This window comes from Pteronotus mesoamericanus, unplaced genomic scaffold, assembly GCF_021234165.1.
Source record: "Pteronotus mesoamericanus isolate MK-2021 breed Mesoamerican mustached bat unplaced genomic scaffold, CSHL_Meso_final contig_192, whole genome shotgun sequence".
Classification (NCBI taxonomy): Eukaryota; Metazoa; Chordata; class Mammalia; order Chiroptera; family Mormoopidae; genus Pteronotus; species Pteronotus mesoamericanus.
This window is the reverse complement of record NW_026555082.1, coordinates 2,112,636-2,132,667: the sequence shown is the minus strand read 5'-3', so window position 1 is coordinate 2,132,667 and position 20,032 is coordinate 2,112,636. Positions and strand designations below refer to the sequence as shown.

Sequence of the window (20,032 nt, the reverse complement as noted above, 5' to 3'; positions counted from 1 at the left end):
GAACGCTGTACCAAGTAGCAAGTAACAGACCCAAATACAAAAGGAAGGTGGACTGGTTTCCTTTGGTGGCTTGAAACAAAATATAGGTAACAGAAGAGAACATAAATACATAAAATCACAGTACAGATGTAGGAGAGCAAGGGAATGCAAAATAACCAGTAAACAATGATAATAATGACAATGTTGAATTGAGAAAAGCTTCCTAAAGATTCAGCAGTTGTACTAATTAAGTAATAACAGCAGCTAACACCTGAGAGTTCTATGTGCCAGCCCGTTCTAAGCTCTTCACAAGGATTATCTTTTTAAATCCTCTCCAATAAATCTGTTATCACTCTCATGCACAAATGAAGTAACTGGGACTCAGAGAAATTAGGTGGTTGGGCCAGGACCACACAGAAGTAGGACTTGAATGGACTCAGAGGGCCTGGCGCCGGGATCCGCGGTGTTGAACCTCTGTCTACACGATCTCCTCTCTCTTGATTAAAGGAGGCCGAGGGAGAAGGCCCCTTCGGATAAGAACAGTGTCCTCAGTACAGAGAACTGAGCAAAGCTAATCGACAGAGTCCATCTAGCTTGAACGCAGTTAAGAATACACAACTGTGGAGGACGAAGGAGTGGTGGAAACTGAAGGTAAGAGGGTAACAGCTGCCTTGAGCTAGGCTCCTCATGTTTTAACCCAATGAACTCTATGTCCTTGTATCAATCCTAAGAGTCTCAAGTTCAACTGCAAACAAGGAAGAATGCGGACGAAAGCTGCCGCAGCAACCTTGACTCACCCGGCCCTTGCCCAAGACACTGCAGTCAAACACCTTGCGACCTTGCAGCTCCATGCAGAGCAAGAGGCTGATACCATAAGCGGGGATGAGGATAAAGCTAGAGCTGTAACACAGCTTTTTAAAATGTTTATTATCGTAACATTTGCAGTAGCATTAGGTACCGCAAATAAACATGGAGCCAATTTCTCTCATAACTCAAACTGAGTATGCCCAAATTTCTTCAAAAATATAACAAATATCATGGCATCTTATTAAAATAAGAAATGAGTTATCACTGGAACACAGAATCAAAAGGCGGTTAAATCATTTAAATAAAACAGTTATGCCACCTGGTGGGCACAATGCTTACTACAGTTAACATTTCAAGGACCCCGAGTATCTTCACAAGGGGAACGAGGGCACAAGGAAGATGAGCCACAGAGACCTCTGGAGCATAGTATAGTGAGCTGGTCCTTCCTACTTGGGAATACAGTATACTTTCTTTATGAAAATACTATTTCTTAATGGAGTTTTGTTAAAACTCCACTCTACATTAAAAGCTCTCCCCCTCCTCCAGCACCCAGTAAACACTACACAATCCAGCCCTGTCTTACAGACAGCTGGCTCAAGTGAAAATGAACAACATGAGCACCTTGCCAAGCTCACACACCAGCGCAGCTCCGGCACCTGCCCCTGCCCACTCTGCACCTCTCGGCCACCCTCCGTCCAGTACCAGCGCGTGTGGCTTCGGGCAGGTTCTACCCTGCCTTTGTGCCAGCTTCCTAGTCAATGTTGAGTGGCCTATTACGATCTTAGAAGTGTCCTCCATGGAGAACACTGCATGAGCAATTTTTTTTAATCCTCGCCCAAGGACATGTTTACTGATTTTATTTTTTACAGATTTATTCATTTTTAGAGAGAGGGGAAGGGATGGAGAGAGAAGCAGAGAAAACATCAATATGTGGTTGCCTGGCCCAAAACCCTGGCATGTGCCCTAGCCAGGAACTGAACCAGCGACCCTTTGGTTCGCAGGCCAGCACTCAATCCACTGAGCCGCACCAGCCAGGGCTGCTAACTGATTTTAGAGAGAGGGGAAGGGAGGGAAAGAGAGGAAGAGAGAAACACTGATCGGTTGCCTCTCACATCCACCCCGATGGGGACTGAACCCTAGGTATGTACCCTAGCTAGGGATCAAACCTGTGACCCTTCATTTTACAGGACGACGCTCCAACCAACCTCATGAGCTACACGGGCTATGGCTGTGTAATTTTTAAATCTTTTGTTTTTTATCCTCAAGCAAGGGCATTTTTTCATTGCTTTTAAAGAGAGAAAGGGGAAGGGAGAGAGAAACATTAACTGGATGCCTCCCATACATGCCCTGACCAGGGACTGAACCCTCAAACTAGGTATGTACCCTGACCACAGACCGAACCTGCAACCTTTCGGTTTACGGGAGATGCTTCAACCAACAGAGCCACACCAGCAAGGGCTTTAAAGCTTTTAAATGTTAACTGTAAACATTTTTGTGCTCTGCATTTAAAAGTTTTTCCAGTAAGTCCTGGCCCAGTATCTCAGTTGATTAAAGCATCATCCCGATGCACCAAGGTTACAGGTTTGATCGCTGGTCTGGGCACATATACGACTCAATCAATGAATGCATAAATATGTGGAACAACAAATCCATGTTTTTTCCTCTCTTTCCTTTCCTTCCCTTCCTCTCTCTAAAACCAATAATGAAAAAACTTCAAATTAAAAAAAAGGATTGGAGCATTCCTTTTTTCTGGAACACCTACATTTGCATATCCTCCAGAAAGGCAGATGAGAACTTCCCATATTTTAAACACCGATTGTCACTAGAATGACATCTACTTGTGACTAATGAAAACAGTTAACTACCTGTCTTGCCAGCAATGCCCAAAGCCCACTTTAAAGAATAAAGTCGCGAGTGACACACGATCCCCCTGGATCTCTCACAGCAGGTCACCTTACTCGGTATCTCGGTCCCTAAGCAGGCAGCTGCGCACTCAGAATAACTTCGTTTGCTCTCAGATATGTTTTGTTTTGAACAATATGAGCTCAGAAGGAAACCATGCTGCTCAGAACAAGGTCTGCATCTCCCTTAACTAAAGGCCACCTCTCCGTGATGGCAGGAGGGAGAGAGAAGCCTGGCGCCGTTGATACGGCCCGATCCTCACAGCACACCCTGCAGAGAGCGCCTGGGCCCTGCGACAACCCTTGGTTTCCAGCAGGAGCCAGCAGGCTGAAGCCATCTCCTCACCTGTAAAACAAGAGGAAGATCAGGTATCCTGCTCCAATCCTTTCCAATGTGGCAGAGGAACTGAAACATATATGTGTAAAGTATTATCAAAATTAATTTCCTCAGCCCCTGCTGGTGTGGCTCAGTGGACTGAGTGCCTGCCTGAAGACCACAGGGATGCTGGTTCATTTCCTCGTCAGGGCACAGGCCTGGGTTGCAGGCCGGGTCCCCAGTAGGGGGCGTGCGAGAGGCAACCACACACTGATGTTTCTCTTCCTCTCTCCCTCCCTTCCCCTCTATCGGAAATAAATAAAATGATATCTAAAAAAATAAATTTATTCCTTCATAAACATGTGTGATGTTCAGCTAGAGGAAAGCGGGCTGTTTGGAACCACAGTACTGGTTTAGCCAGAGAACGGCCGAGGGCCCTGGCAGACGGGCCATCGCCTCAGCCACCTCCAGAGCCCAGACCCTGGTCTCTGCCCTGATGTGTGCGCGTGCGCACAGGTGTGTGCACGGGCACACATACGTGTGTGTGCGCGCTGGCTATGTGTAAGTGCACATGGATGTGGACATACACTTGGTGTGTGTAAGGTTCTCATAAAGGACGATGTGCACAGAAAAGCGCACACCGAAGGACACAGCCAAGTGGAAAATAAACACACTTATATCAGGGAAAGAATCGACTGCACTTTGGAAGTTTTTGGTTTGCTTTTATAATGCTTCCAGGGGGTTATGATAGGCCAGTTTTGAGAATCAATGAATGAGAGCAGAATATTAATGTGTAAAGAGCATGGGTTTGATAACTTTCCCTTTTTAAAGTGATAAAAATCATGTCGACAAGCACAACATTTTTAAAGGTTTTCATATTGAAAAGATTATGACAATATCAAAACCACAGCAACAAGAAGAAATGTACTTTGAGGTCTGTGAACATGTGAGCTGTGAATTTCAATCAGGCAAAAAAATTTCCTTTCAGTGACTAAGGACGGTCTTTTTAAAATTACCAATTTCTTTGTTTATTTTTCTTTTTAAATCCTAGAAGAAAACATAGGCAGTAAAATCTCAGACATCTCTCAGCAATATTTTTGCCAGTGTATCTCCTAGGGCAAGGGAAACAAAGGAAAAAATAAACAGGTGGGGCTATATCAAACAAAAAAGCTTTTACATAACAAAAGAAACCATCAACAAAATGAAAAGGGAACTCACTGTATGGGAGAACATATTTGCCAATGATACACTTGATAAAGGGTTAATTTCTAAAACATAAAGAACTTCTACAACTCTAAATCAGGAAAATAAGCAATCCAGTTTTTTTAAAAGATTTTATTTATTTATTTTTAGAGAGAGGGAAAGGGAGGGGGGGAGAGAGAGAGAGAGAAAGAAACATCAATATGCAAGAAATACCAGCAGCCCAGCCATGTGCCCTGTCTGGGAATCGAACCAGCGGCCTTTTGTTGTGCAGGCCAGCACTCAATCCACTGAGCCACACCAGCCAGGGCAGCAATTCAGTTTAAAAATGGGCAAGGGACCTGAGGAGACACTTCTCCAAAGAGGACATACAGACAGTTCATAAACATATGAAAAAATGGTCAACGTCATTAATCCTCAGAGATTCAAATTAAAACTACAATGAGGTATCACCTCACACCTGTCAGAATGGCCACCATCAATGGATCAACAAACAAGTGCTGGCGAGGATGAGGAGGAAAGAGAACACTCGTGTGGGTGGGAATGCAGACGGGGCAGCCCCTGTGGAAACCAGTGAGGAGTTCCTCAAAAATTAAAAATGGAACTGCCTTTTGACCCAGTGATCCCACTTCTGGGAATATATCCTAAGAATCCCAAACACTAATTTGACAAGATTGGGCGCGTTCCGGGTAGTATGGCCTCATTAATTCGAAAGAATACATGTACCTCTCTGTTCACTGCAGCATTACTTGCAACAGCCAAGATCTGGAAACAGCCCAAGTGTCCATCAGCAGATGAGTGGATAAAAAGAGCTGTGGTCACAGACACAATGGAACCCTACGTGGCTGTGAAAAAGAAGGAACTCTTACCTTTGGCGACAGCAGGGACGGGCCTGGCGATGATGCTGAGCAAAACAGGCCCATCAGAGAAAGAGACACACCATTTGATCTCACTTACAGAGGGAATCTAATGAACAAAATAAACTGACGAACGAAACAGAACCAGAGGCATGGGCGTGTGCGACAGACTGACCACCGCTGTCAGAAGGGAGGGGTGAGGGGACTGGATGAAAGGAGGGGAAGGGCTCAGCCAAGGAACGTGTGTGCGTGACCCGCAGACCGGACAACAGTGTGGTGAAGCCTGGGGAGGTCGGGGACAGGGGCTGGCTGGAGGTGGGCAAAGGCGGGGGGTGGGGATGGGGACACCTGTAATTGTGTCAACAATAAAGGCAAAGTTAAATCAATAACCAACCGGCTTCAGGCCTGCGCGCTGCTGCGGCGTCAGGAGGGGTGACCAGAGGATTTGAAAGCCTCAAGTCCCAGTAGCTCCTTAACGCCAGGACCCAAACCCCGCCTCACGGGGCACTGGTCCTTTCGCCCGCCCTCTTCCGCCTGCACAGACAATGGCCCTGCCCCGGCACAATCCACCAGCACACGAGGCTCAAGAAACGGGGGCCTAAAAGAGATGTGAGTGGCCGAGAGAGGCTCAGTTACCGGAAGTGCACGGGGATGCGACAGGATTCTGCCCACCACAAACTTCACACTAGTCACTTCCCCTCTGTGGGCCCACTTGCTCTGCGACCCTGGTGGGCGGCTGGGCGAGAACACAGGGGTGTGTCTGTCCGGAGGCGGCCCCTCCCCACTGCCAGCGCTGCTGTGTTCAACGCTCCCGTCTGGTAGGGGGTGGGGGGGCCTCCATCCAGCAGAGACGCCGAAGCTTTTAAAAAGGGCCGCAGAAGAGCATCGTTTTTTACAACAAACTAACATGCTTCACACTTGGTTTTCTCCACTGACTCAATGAATCTTTCAGCCCTACTGCATGCCCCCTGTTGCTTATACAGCCACGACTAAAACAGACAGTTCCTGCTTTCATAGAACTCAACGTCTGGCTGGCTAATTACACAAATAATTAATTTCAATTGTTGTAAGTGCCAGAGAAAAAGAACTATGGGTGCACTTAACTGGGAAACCTGATCTGCAGAATCAGGGAAGACTTTGGTTTCTAATGGAAAGGACATTATGAATTCCTGCTTACTCATGTGTTACTTACTATAGGAAAAAAATGAAAAAAATACAAATGGTCAAGAATAGGAACATAGCTAAATAAGCTACATGATAGAATATTATTCAGGATCAAAATTCAGTTTAACTTTTAATCAGGAAAATTAAAAGTTGAATAACTAGTATATACAGTATGATCCATACGTGCTTAAAATCAGAGTGCACACAAGCCTAGCAAAAAGACACAAAAACAGAATGTTAACAGCGGTTATACACGCATGCTGAGATGAAGGAATTTTAGGCTATTTTTAATAATACAAACAAGCTTATGTGTGTATGTAATTTCCTTTCTGAACCATTTGAGAGAATCATATATAATAACCTTGTACTCAAATACTCAGCATAGACTAACTTGTATTAAATACTTGGCATTTCTTTTTAAAATTTTTAAAAATATGTTTAGTGACTTTACAGAGACAAGAAGGAACACAGAAAAACACTGATGTGAGAGAGAAACACGGACTGGTTGCCTCCAGTACATGTCCCGACTGGGGATTTAACCTGCAACCTGAGTCTGAGCCCTGACCAGGGACCGAACCCTTGGCCTTTTGGTGTATGGGACGACATTCCAACCAACTGAGCCACCCGGGCAGGGCAATATGCATCTTTCTAAAAATGTCAACGTATTTTTTATAGAACCACAGGCCATTATCATACCCAACAAAAGCAGCAAACATCTTTGGTATGAGAAACAATGTCACACTCGCAGAGCTGTCTGAAATGTACAAGCCCGACAGTCTCAATTACGGAAGAGCGCGTGGAGCACATCAGTTCTGAATTTTACTGGCAGCAGTACAAACCAGCCTGACCCCTTTGGAAAAGAACTTAGCGTTCATCTCTTAGAGCTGTATTCTACATTCTGGATGGGTATCAAGACACAGGTCAATAGGATGTTCCCAACAATGGTAGCTGTAATAGTACAAAACCAAACAAATGTCCATGAGAACAGAAGGATAAGTTATGGTAACAAAATAAAAATTTTTAAGTTTAAAAGATGAAGATAAGACACACTGTTATGATTAAAGGGTAAAATAACCCTTGATTTTAATGGAAGACTTCTGCTACAGTGTGTAAATTTAGCTGTGTCTTTTCTATTAACTAAGGTTTGCATATTTTGGCTAACTCTAGAGCACTTAAAGAGAACAAAAATAATAAAAATAACTTTCACAGGCCAAAAAAACATCATTTTAATCACAAGCTTCAAGCTCTATGATAGCCATTTATTCATAAAAAAACAGAAAACCAAGCTCATGTTAGCTGGCCCTATCCTTAGCCCTGCACGGCTTCCAGTCACAGAACTAGCACATGAGGACTTTAGGTCCGCCTTCTCCCCTGGAGGTGACCTCAGAATCCACCCGGACAGCGTCCCATTAGACCGAGAGCTACTCTGGGCAGGGACCTAGGACTGCTCATTCTTGTTGTTCCCCCGTGCCTGGCCCTTACACAGCCTCTCAAATGTTTACTGAGCAAACGAACAGCCACCACAAGGCGAGTGGCAAGAAGACAGCGCCAGGGATTCCAAACTGCTCAGGGCGCGAAACAAGAGAGCCCGAAAGCCGTGCGCGAGTGTCCGCAGCCCTGCCACCTTCGCCCGCACTGGACAAGCATTCAAGGAACAGCTGCCACATGCCCCCAGAGGAGCGACACGGAATGGCACAAACGGAGCTCCCGCACCACCGGCTGTCAGCAGTGGTGTCTGCTGACCACTGGAGAGGGCCTCTCTGTCGGTGACACACACAGGGGGACTAGGGGAAGGAGCCCGGTGGCCACTGCGGAACAGAGCAGCCAGGCCAAGGCACAGACCAGGCTCCAGGGAGCGCATTCAAGATGAGTTCAGGGAGGCGGAGGTTGGGGCCAACGGTCAGGCCTTTGGCTTTAACTCATACTGGGCTGAAAGGCCGATGGAATGCCTCGGACAGACTCCCGGCATTCACTGCATGCCCATGAAACCCCCACAACACCACAGAACCCTGCAAATGTGCACTGACGTCAAATGTGCTGACACGGAACAACTTCTGTGTCTGCTGCAGGTCAAAGGAGGGTTCTCCTTCCAAGAAAGCTAAACTTATTTAAAAATCTCTAAGTTGACTTTGGTTTTTGACACAGTTTTGAATTCTCCATGTCTAGCATGTTATATGTGTTACTTTTTCTTTACACTCAGTAGTCAGCCAACTTTTTAAAACATCATCCAGTGTGATGGTCGTTGGCACAGCTAATGCGTTCGCTCTTTATTTTAAAGGGGACCAGCACTTACCATTGTACCAGTTTCTCATTTAAAAAAAATAAAAACAGGAAGCAATCACTTAAATAACTGCAAAAGCACCAATTACATATAACCTATAAAATACATAAGGTACAATAAATGAGCAAGACCACCTGTTTCACTAACGTCCAGCAGCCAAAAGCTGTGCTACCATGCGTACGCCCGCCTATGCCCATGGCGGCCACAGGGGGCCTAGGAAATCTGCAGCCGCGGGCGGGCTGCAGCCTGGCCTCCCCTCCGGCCCCTAGTCACCGCTTTCAAACCTTCCCTTGAAAGGAAACAATAAAAGAAAATCACCCTCTCTTTATTCCATTTCCTAACCTATGCTCTCTTCAAAAATTCTCTTCTGAGAGTTCTCCTAGGCCACAGTTTTATATTAGATTTGACCACAATTGCTTCAGTAAACTTTTTTGTTTTTCTTAAAATAGTAAAATGGACCAGGCTGAGAATAAGAGCTGGCCTAACTCTACATACATTTTAAAGAAGGTAAGATTATCTATCTAGTAAAAAACAAACAAACAAAAATAAAACTTTTCAGATTGCTTGCTTTGCTAACCTTCAGCTTCCTCTCCACAAAGCCCAGGCCCTGGGTGGGCACCTGGAGGGGACAGGCAGGGCCAGTGCCCACACTGCGCCCAGCTCAGTGGTGTCCCTGTGGAGAGGAGGCCGAACCAGGCCCTCAGGCGGGGGTGAGCAGAGTGGACTTGTGGGGCGCAGACCATGCAGGATGATGAGGGGACCCGCTCCCGGGCGGGCAGCAGGGGCTGGGGAGCTGGCCAATGCGCCGAAACACGGCGCCTGGCAGGCGGCATCAGTGCGCGCGTGGACAGACTCGATGGCGGTGCAGTGCTGGGGAGCCCAGATAGAAGGCATCGTGCTTAACTGAAAGCCCCCACCTCGCCCCACACCCTTGTGGCCTCTGCTGCTCCTGAGTCGGTTTCGACTCTCCCACCGCTGCGGCCCCAGCCTCCGACCGCCCCAGCCCCTGCAGCGGCGCGGGCCGGGCCAGGGCAGCGGGGCCCCCCGCGGAGCGCCCCTGGCTTGCCATGCTCAGGTAGGTCTGCAGCCCCGCGCCCCACTGCTCTACACCCCAGGCTGTCAAGGGCTTTCTAACGTGAACTGTTCCTGCTAGCCAAAGACACCTCGAATATCCTTTCCAGTGTCGCTGGTTCCCGCCTCCCCAAGGGCACCCCTTGTCCGGGCCAGGCAGGTCTCCGAGGTCAGGCCCGGCACCTCCGCCCTGTGCTGCGGGCCTGCGCAAAGGCAGCACCAGCCTGCTCCCCCCGAGAGCGCTCTCGTGCCCCCTGTCTAGCCAGCACACGCGTGCAGGCCTCAACGCTTCCCTCACACGCCAACTGCTTCCCACGCTCCCCTGGGCTCCACCCAGGACAACAGAGCCCTTCCTGCTGGGCTGGGAGGGGAGCAGGAGAACAGTGCGGACAAAGGAGGTGCCTGGTGCCCACGCAAAGCAAGAGGCAACTGTCCTCTGCTCCAATTAGTGAGTGCTTCTCAGTTTCTCTCCCTGTCCAACTTCATTCACTCCGCTGTCCCCGGAATCTCACGGCATTGTTTAAAGTAATTTTCCACAATCGTTTGTTATACTATTTACATCCTGTTACCCTCATCTGTGCTATTTGAAATTACTTACATCTTCTCTACATGAAATGTCTCTACAGGGCACACTTTCTAGGCATATGCCAAAGGTTGTATCTTAGATACGCGGCACAAAACAACCGCTGCAGTATCAGTATTAATTACAGTTTACTTAATGAAGCAGGGTGTGAAGGCAGAGGTATGTAGCGATGCAGCCTGTAGACTAGAAATCTAGCCAAAACGTGGCTACTAACTAGCTGTGGGACCTTAAGCACTAGACTGAACTCAGTTTTTCACATTTGAAGAGCAAAGCTGGACTAGAGGAAATACAGATAAATGACTTCCTTAAATGTTCGTTTGTTCCCCTCTTTGAATATAAGTTTCCGGAATCCTTCACTCCAGGTACATTAAAAGGCACACAAAGCTACTCAATAAAAATATAAATCAAACCAATTCTCACTAAATAAACTCAAATTCAGTGTAACTCTCTAATCGAGATACATTTGGAGAAAACTAGATGCCATGAGTCTAAGATTCATCTAGAAGAATAAATACATGAGCCAGGAACACAGAGAAAAATAAAATGGTGCTAAATCAGCACGCACCCGATACATTAATGAAACAAAATCCAGAGTCCGAAAGTGGACCAAAGTACAGAGGAGTTTAATACAAGTGAAGGGCACACGAATTCAATACGCCCAGTAGAGCAACGATGCAGACTGGAGGGGAGGGAAAGGAGGGGAGGCCAGAAGAAACATCAGTATGTACGTCTGTAATACCGGGGGGTGGGGGGGTCTCTTACACTTGACAGTGCACTAGAAGCTACAAATAAGATTAATCAATTTAACTAAACATAGTTTTTAAAAAACAAATAAAACAGCCGTGACTGGTGTGGCTCAGTTTGTTGGGCATTGTCCTGCAAGGCAAAAGGTTGCCAGTTCAATTCTCAGTCAGGGCACAGGTCTGGGGTGTGAGTCCAGTCCCCGGTAGGGGCGCCTATGAGAGGCAACGGATTGATGTTTCTCTCCCTCTCTTTCTTCCTTCCTTCCCCTCTCTAGTAAACAAATAAGTAAATAAATAAATGGATTGATTGAATGATTAAATAAAACAAAAATAAAGTTAGATTAGCTGCTACTTACAGAAGAATTTAATAAAAAGTCAAAATCCAAAGATGCTCAACCTCCATAATAATTAATGGAAATCCTTTTCCATCATTTCAGTAAAGTTCAAAAAAATGCATATGCCCACACAATGAGGTACCACCTCACGTTCACTAGGATGGCTACTATCAAAAAACAAAGCAAAACGAAACAGAAAATAGGCGCTGACAAGAACGTGGACCCTGGAACCCTTGTGCCGTGTTGGCAGCAACGTACCATGAAGCAGCGCCGTGGAAGCTGCTATGAAGCAGCGCCGTGGAGGCCCCTCATAACAATAAAACACGGAATTACCAAACCCGGCACCTCCACCCCTGGATGTCACCCCAAAGAACTGAACGCAGGGGCCTTGAAGAGGCACCTGGACACCTGTGTCCACAGCAGCACTGATCACAGCAGCCAAAAGGTGGAAGCAACGCCAACGTCCGTGGACAGATGACAAAGTGTGGCCTATTCCTACAATGGAATTATATTCATAAAAATGCAGGAGACAATTACATGGAGACATGTTACAATGTGACTAAACCCTGAGGGCATTATGTTAAGTGAAATAGTCACAGAAAAACAACAATTGTATGAACGCTTTTCCATGAGACCCTAGAGCGTCCAACTCACCGAGTTACAAAGGGGGGTGGTGGCTGCGGGGGGCGGGGGCAGGGGGAAGGGAATGTTGAGTTGTTACGGGAGCAGAGTTGGTTTTGCAAAATGAACAGAGCTCTGAAAGTTGGCTGCACAACGTGGATGTACCTAATTAACAATGAACAGTACACTTAAAAATGGGTAAGATGGTAAATATCATGTTGCATTTACAATTAAAAATAATTTTAAAAGATTTTAAAAGAAAATATTAATATACCCAGCGTTAAGATTTTGGAAAGTAGACACACTCATATAACTCTTTAGATGAAACATGGAAAAAAACCTATAAAATTGAAATGTATGTTCCATTTGACCTATCAACCCCACTTCAGTGATGTTTTCTGCAGCACTGTTTAGAAATGCTTAAATGATGACACACCCATATTATGTGACTATTAAAAAAAGATATGCTGGCCCTGGCTGGTGAGGCTTAGCGGATTAACCACCGGCCTAAGAACCAGAAGGTCGCTGGTTCAATTCCCAGTCAGAGCACAGGCCTGGGTTGCAGGCCAGGTCCCCAGCTGGAGATGTGTGAGAGGCAACCAACTGATGTTTCTCTCTCATATCAATGTTTCTCTCCCTCTCTTTCTCCCTCCCTTCCCCTCTCTCTTAAAAGAAAGCAGAAATGGAGGGAGGGAGGGAGGGAGGGAGGAGAGGGGAGAGGGGAGGAGAGGGGAGAGGGGAGGGGAGAGAAAAGCTGCACACCTATTAGAGTGGCCAAAATACAAAACATTAACAACAAGTGCTAGTGAAGATGTAGAGCAACAGAAACTCTTGTTTTTGGTAGGAATGCAAAATGGTACAGTCACTTCAGAAGACAGTTCTGCAGTTTCTTACAGAACTGATGCACTCGTACAACACAATCCAGCAATCCTGCTCCTAGGTATTTATCCAAAGGAGTTGAAAACATGTCTACAAAACTTATGTCCACATCAAAACCTGCACACAGATGTTTATAGCAGCTTTATTCATATTTGCCAAAACCTGGAAGCAAACAAGATGATCTTCAGTTAATGAACAGATAAGCAAACTGTGGTAGATCCAGATGGTAGAATACTATTCAGCACTAACAAGAGAATGAAGTATAAAAAGACATGAAAGAACTTCAAATGTACACTATTACTAAGTCAAAGAAGCCAATGTGAAAAAGGCTATATATACTCTATGATTCACACTCTATGACATTCTGGAAAAGGCAACATTATACAGACAGCGAAAAGGTCAGTGGCTACCAAGGGTTAGGGGAGGGCAGGGTCGCAGAGGCAGACCACAAAGGGTTCGCTGTGGACCATGGTGATGGATGCGTATCGTATTACATTCGTCAAACTTGCAGGAGAGCATTTGAGGACTTGCTCCCCAGAATATGCCATTAGTTTGGCTCAAATAAAGTATTATAAAATTTTTTTTAAAAAGCCCTGGATGGGGATGAGCACTGGCCTGCAAACCGAAAGGTCACTGGCTCGATTCCCAGGTCGGGACACAGGCCTGGGTTGCAGGCCAGGTTCCCAGTTGGGGGTGTGCGAGAGGGAATCAATTGATGTTTCTCTCACACATCAATGTCTCTCTCCTTCTTCTCCCCCCCTTCCCTTCTCTCTGAAAAGATAATAAAATCTTTAAAAATAAATAAGTAAAAATATTATGTATAAAAACATAAGAAAAAGAATCTATTGTAAATAGTGACTATAAGAGGGCATTAATCGTCTACATTACATATTCTGTACTGTTTGAAATTACAACAGCATTTACTTTTATAAGCACAAAACAACTTTAACCCTAAGAGGCAGAACTCTAAACAGCTGCTTGAGAAGAAACAAACAAGCACAGGAAAGGCTAAAGACCTAGAAATATCCTTATAAATCAGAGATATTATTTCAAAATCTACACATGCTCCAAATCTACTTCTATGTAGAGTCAGAACCAAACCAACATTAGACAACCAACATGTTCACATTCTTTCAAAATAAGGAAGGTAAGTAGAACAGACTTCTTTTTTGCCTATACACTGGGGAAGTGGCCGATGTCGAACAACGAATTATGTGCGCTTGTTTACATTAACACTATAATTCCATTTTCAGGTTTATGATCAGACTCAAGGAGTGTGATTCCCAAAGCGCCACAAACCGGTACCTACTGAGAGGAACCGCACTCACACTTACGCAGGTAAACAAGTTCCCATCAGTCCACAATGCCATCCCTAGGGATATAACCTAAGCAAATACTGAAAACACAATGAAACAACAACAACAAAAACAAAAAACAAAAAAATGGACAAAAACTCTACGGTGCAGTTTATCACTATAGTCTTCTTTTACAAAAGCCAACAAATGAGAAGCAATCTAAAATTTCAATAGAGGAATGGTTAAATACACTGCTATACTCATATGATAGACTATTACATCGTTATTATAATGTGTACATGAGGTTTTATCAACATGGGAAATGCTTAGGTCAATGTTCAGGAAGACAACACACAGACATATAAAACAGGTCCTCAAATAATATTATTTTGTTACAACGTTGATGGATGTGGGAGAGTGGGCGGGGCAGCAAATAATTCCCATGAGTTGGGGACCGAGTTGGGGCTCCTGCCCACGGATCGTGCGCCGTGCCGTGCGCCGCGGCCCCACGCCTGGGCGGGCTCTCTCCGGAGCTCCGCTTCCTCCCACATCCCAGAGCCCCAGGCCGGCGGTGAGTGGCGTGTCTACACTGCCCGGTGTGTGCGAGGGTGAGTGGCCCCGTGACTGGCGGCCGGGGGGCGGGGGTCCTGTCCAGGGTGATCCCGCCCTGCACCCTGAGCAGGAATCAGCGGGTTAAAAAAATCATTATCTTGTTTTTATTCATCTTTCTCAGAGGTCTGTATAGCTCACATTTATTTCAATGTTTAATATCAGAAATGTTTTGGGTCTTCACTGAAAAGTTTGGTGATATTTTTGATACTGAAAACTGGCTGCAGGAACTTAACTCTTGCTCACATCAATTAGCCTCGGGTAACACTGGTTTCGTTAAATTATGCTGTTTCACTTAAAGTCGCAGTTTCCATGAATCTATCGTCGATGGCAAGTGAGGACTCACTGTACACATATCCATGTACAGAAACACCATCATCTTACTTACACAAATATGCACAAAAAGGGGGGGGTTGGGAAAACATCCCAAAATATTTAACAGTTACCTCTGGAAAATGGAATAATGTGTGCACTGTTTCTTTATACTTTTCTCTGTCTTTTGAACTTTTGACAATATATAAAAATAATACTTGTAGATTGTTTTTTAAAGTTTTAACCATTACATGCAGGATTTTCATTAAAACTGCAAATTTAGGCAATACCATTGTTTAAAAATCTATTAACTTGTCATATTCTGCTCTCTTCTTCTAGGGTTAGCAAAAATAAGACAATACTAAAATTAAATTTTGACTCCAAAGATGCCAACAGGTAATCCAGCAGCAGGAGGCACTGATATAGTCTTGAACTGTAATAACAGGATCATGGCTCAAATGTAGAGGAAACTGACACTCGGTGAGCTCAGCCCTTGAGAGCTGCGTTCCGAACGCCACCCAGGGGAAGGGTCAGCCAGCCTGCACTGGCTCCATCACTCCCTGACTGCTGGTTTCACAGCCCTCTTTGACTAGTGGAATGCCACCTGCAAAATAGGGACAAAACCTCCTCTTGGGTTATTGTGAAGACTAAATAATACAGGAGTGCAGAAAGCATTTTAGTACAATGCTTGGCATAAAGGCTCAACAAATGCTCACTATTCTTAGTATTTCCATTCTGGCCACCATCGCTTGAAATGGGTATTGCAACCCACGGCAACATAACCAGGGGAGCAACCGAGACCAAGAGAGACCCCACATCAAACCAGCGAATAACCCTCAGGCAGGCTTGGCTTGGCCGGGGGCAGCACGGGAGGTGGGACGAGATCATCTCAAAGGCACAGACGGGCAGGCCTAGTTAGCAGAGTTCAGGGAAGAAAGCGTTCCAGGCAGGCAGATTTTCAGCTCTCTGTCAGAAAGAACACGTTTCAAATGGAATAGGTTGCTTCTGTGGCTCACTGCGCATGCTCAGAGAAGGAGAGGGAGTCTTTTAAAGGTCCTCCCCAGCACAGCGAAGGCATCAGAAATGCCAACACACTTCCTTCTGCTGTTCTGTTTCCCATTACGAACTCATCAAGCACCAGTCTGATGGAGGCAAAATCCAGGCACCCCTAAAATCCGATTGTGCTGAGGTTATTATTGCTGAATTTAGCATTGTAAGAGTAGCTGAATTTCCCATGTTCCATGGAGGGTGCTGTACCAAAAAAGGATCCTTCTTGGACAAAATTAAACGTGTTTCTTTACCATATGAGCTCTTTGCATCTTAAAATGCTAACACAGTGCTGAGTATACAAGTGGAGGGTATTTAATACACTTCGTCTTCCTGCTCACTTGGCATAATCTGTTAACACCTATTTTAATACTGCAAAACATTATGTGGGAAATCCTGATCAAAGCCTACAAGTTCCAGCCTCTACTCACAATTCAGTGGTTTTCTGAACAGTTACGACTGGTCACTTTTTAAAATAAAGCCCTGTCACGTTTTTTAGAGCATTGATCTCGTTAACTTTTGGAGCGGGGGAAGGGGAGGATCAAAGACCCATCTGAAAACCCAATGTCCTGTCTCCAGAAAAATGTACATATACCAAAAAACTCTGCATGTGAATTTCCAAGTTCACAAATCCTCATCAATTCCATCCACAGAGCCCCGCTAAAAAATTCTCAAAAGGGGATTTTGTTTTTCTTCTAAGTTATGAAGAAAATAAAAACTGAAAATGGCAAAAACTACGGTAATAAATACAAAATTATTTGAGCATAAGGGGCAAAAAGGTGAAAAAGCAAACTCTAAAAATACAACTAATATTACTAACAGCTTTAGGACTGCCCCCTACCCGCCAACACACATAAATCCAAGCTAGCTCAGAATATTCATCCTAGCAGGATTTTAAATACATGAAACAAAAAGCCAAAAAGTTTTGCTTCTGGCTAGGCTAAAGTCTTGTATTATAATGCACATTCCAGTAACACCCATTTGACTTCTGTACTCTGTCAAATTACAAATCTGTTCAACTTGCCATCTTTACAAATCTCTAAATTCCCAGCTGCATTATATATAATCTTCCTTCCACTCTATGCCTTTCCTCCTAGTTACTTCAGTATTCGCTTGGACGGCATTTTGAAAAAAGCAGATTGTGAAACCGCAGGTTAGAAATCTTTCAAACATGACAGGCCAAAGTAAAGAAATACACACTTTCAAACTCTTACAATTATTTGTATGAAAAATGTAAGAGAACTGTAATATATGTAGGGACTTTAGCTACAAAGTTTATTTAGAACTGTGCATTAAGTAAGAAATTGAAAAATAAAGGTGCTCTAAAACTTACGTTTTGCTTCTGATAGATTCTGATTAGGTGACCAGACCAGCATGCCAAGATTGTCTCGTTCTTGACTGCGTCTTGCTAATTTGGCTTGGTAGAAATAAAAAAGAAAATTCTCATTAGAACGTAGCAGACATATGAGGCAATGATTAACACCACCACTCTGGTCTTTTAGCATCAGAACATAATGCCGTCGCCCACCCTTCACTGAAATCTGCCCCAGTGCTGTCCACCTGCCCCTCTGGGTGACGGTGGGGGTGGAGGAGGCTCCGAGGTCTGCTGAAACATTTCTACTTCGAAGTCTTCTACTTTACCATCACTTACGTAACATACGGGTACGTATGTGGCAGGTACAGTTACTATTCTCATACTGTTACACTGTTAGGTCATTCAGCCTGAAGGAGGCAGTCAGGACTGGACTCAGAATGGCCAGCGCCCTAGGGTGTAAGCGCTACACACCATGACACTCTGCTTTCGGGCATGGGACATCTAAAAGGGAAGCTGCATGTGGCAAGCTGCTTGAAGATTCTTCCAAAATATGAACCTTCATGTGTGCTTAAAATACCTTTACCCTTCTCTGACAGAGCAACTTTTTGGTGACTTGACAGCAGGAATCCAAAGATTTTTTTCAACAACTTTGTTAAAGAATAACCATTACAAAGATTTAATTTGAAAGGAAACTTCTGTAATACATTCGATTTCTTAAAAATCTGTGATACAAAACGGTAGGCCATCAGGTTTACAAGTGCCATAAGAAAGAAGGAAATCTTGCCATTTGCGACAGCATGGATGGACCTAGAGGGTGTTATGTTAAATGAGCAAGACAAATACCATAGGATTTTGTTTATATGTGGAATGTTAAAAAAACAAATGAAACAAAAACAAACTCAGATACAGAGGCCATTTTGCGGACCACAACATGGAAGGGGCTTTGGGGGCCTGGGGGTAAAGGGGAGGGCTTAAGAAGCCCAACTGCCAGTTGTAAAAAGAGCCACAGGGATGTGAAGTCCAGGCGGGGAACACCGTCAACAGCACTGAGGTAGCCATGGTGTCACCTCAGCAGACCTGCCGGGCTGACCACCCGGCGGGCCCCATCAATACCTGACCAGGGCGCAGCACACCTGAAACTGACACACTGCTGCAGAGAAACTGTGACTGAAAAAATAAAAAATGCATTGAAAAACTTTGGATTGCAAATTAAAGCCACACTGAGATATCACAACATACTTATATAAAAGTATAAAATTAAAAAGACTGACAATGCCAAGGTTCGGCAATAACGAGGAGGAACTGGAACTCTCAGGCACTGCTGGTGGGAATGCAAAACAGCACTATCGCTTCAGGGGGAAACTCTGGCAACTTCCTAAAATGTGGTATATAGCCATTCAATGGAGTGAAACTCAGCAATAAAACGGAAGGAACTATTTAAGCATATAACACGAACGAATCTCAGAACAGCCATCCTGAGGGAAAGAGTTGCAAATGCAGACAGGGAGAGGCTAGAGAGAACCCTCTGGTGCTGGAGAGAAGCTGCTGGTAACACTATGATACACGGTTTTCCACAGGAATAGAAACACAGATGTGCGCACATGCATCGGTGCCGCACCTACGCGCACTCGTTTCCCAGCTCTGCCCGCTGAGAGGCTTTGATGCGGTGACAATCCATCAATGCCTGCACACATCTAGCCCCCAGGTCTGGGTTTCTACGTGCCATTCACCAGTACAAGAAGCTAAGTGTCCTTGGAGAAACGGCTCGCTCAGGGCTAGGAGAGGAATGTGTAAGAGGACCCGAAGTATCTTCTTACGCCAGAAGGTAAGAAAGTGTTCAAAGAATTACAGGATCTTTCTCCTATTGACCAGACCTGGGACAATTTGTGCAAGAAAATAAATGACAGTAATAAAATAAAAATCTGAGTCCACACCGATATAAGTAGACAGAAAGATAGATAAAGGGGGGGAATCAAATGGGGCCAGAATAGCCAGGTCAAAACTGGGAGACTCACACCACTCTATTTTAAGGCTTTCTATATATAAAGGCACAGTATTCAAAACCCTGTGGTATTGGCAAAAGGAGAGACACCTAGATCCATGGCACATAGAGGTGCAGATACAGACCGGTGTATATAAACGGTCAACTGACTTGTAACAAATGCACAAAATTAGTTCAATGGAGAGAAAATACTCTTCTCAACGAAGGGTATTTTAACAATTACATCTCCACATGCAAAGACAGTGAACCTCGATCTATATCTCACACCTTATAAAATTAAAACTGAATCTCAGATATAAAAGTAAAATGTTTCTACAAGTATAAAACTTTTAAGAAAAAAACATGAAAAATATCTTTGTGAACTTGAGTTTAGGAAAAGATTTTTTCAACAGGACACTAACAGTATAATCTATAAAAGTTAAAAAATTTGTGAATTGAATTTAATCAAAACTTTAAACCTTTGCTATGCAAAAGACACCGTTAAGAGAAACTACAGACCGAGAAAATATTTCTAAGTCACATATCTGACAATCAACTTGTTTCCAAGAACTTGTTTCAAAGAAAGAGAACTTTGAAACCTTAGTAATAATTTAAAAAAAAAAAACAAACAAGCAAAGATTTAAACAACCACTTCACTAAAGAAGCTCCAGAGATGGCATAAAAGCACGTGAGAAGACCCCCAACACCATCAGCCGGCAGGGAAATGCCAACTAAA

At 44.6% G+C, this 20,032-nt stretch overlaps 1 protein-coding gene across 1 annotated transcript in view; it reads right to left on the bottom strand.

Annotated features, from left to right (window-relative positions):
- Positions 1 to 20,032, bottom strand: part of RCOR1 (REST corepressor 1) — a 92,310-nt gene that overhangs the window by 23,608 nt on the left and 48,670 nt on the right. The window contains exon 3 of the mRNA XM_054567745.1: positions 17,334 to 17,417. Within this exon, the coding sequence (XP_054423720.1) occupies positions 17,334 to 17,417 (84 nt within the window). The remainder of the gene's footprint in view (positions 1 to 17,333; positions 17,418 to 20,032) is intronic.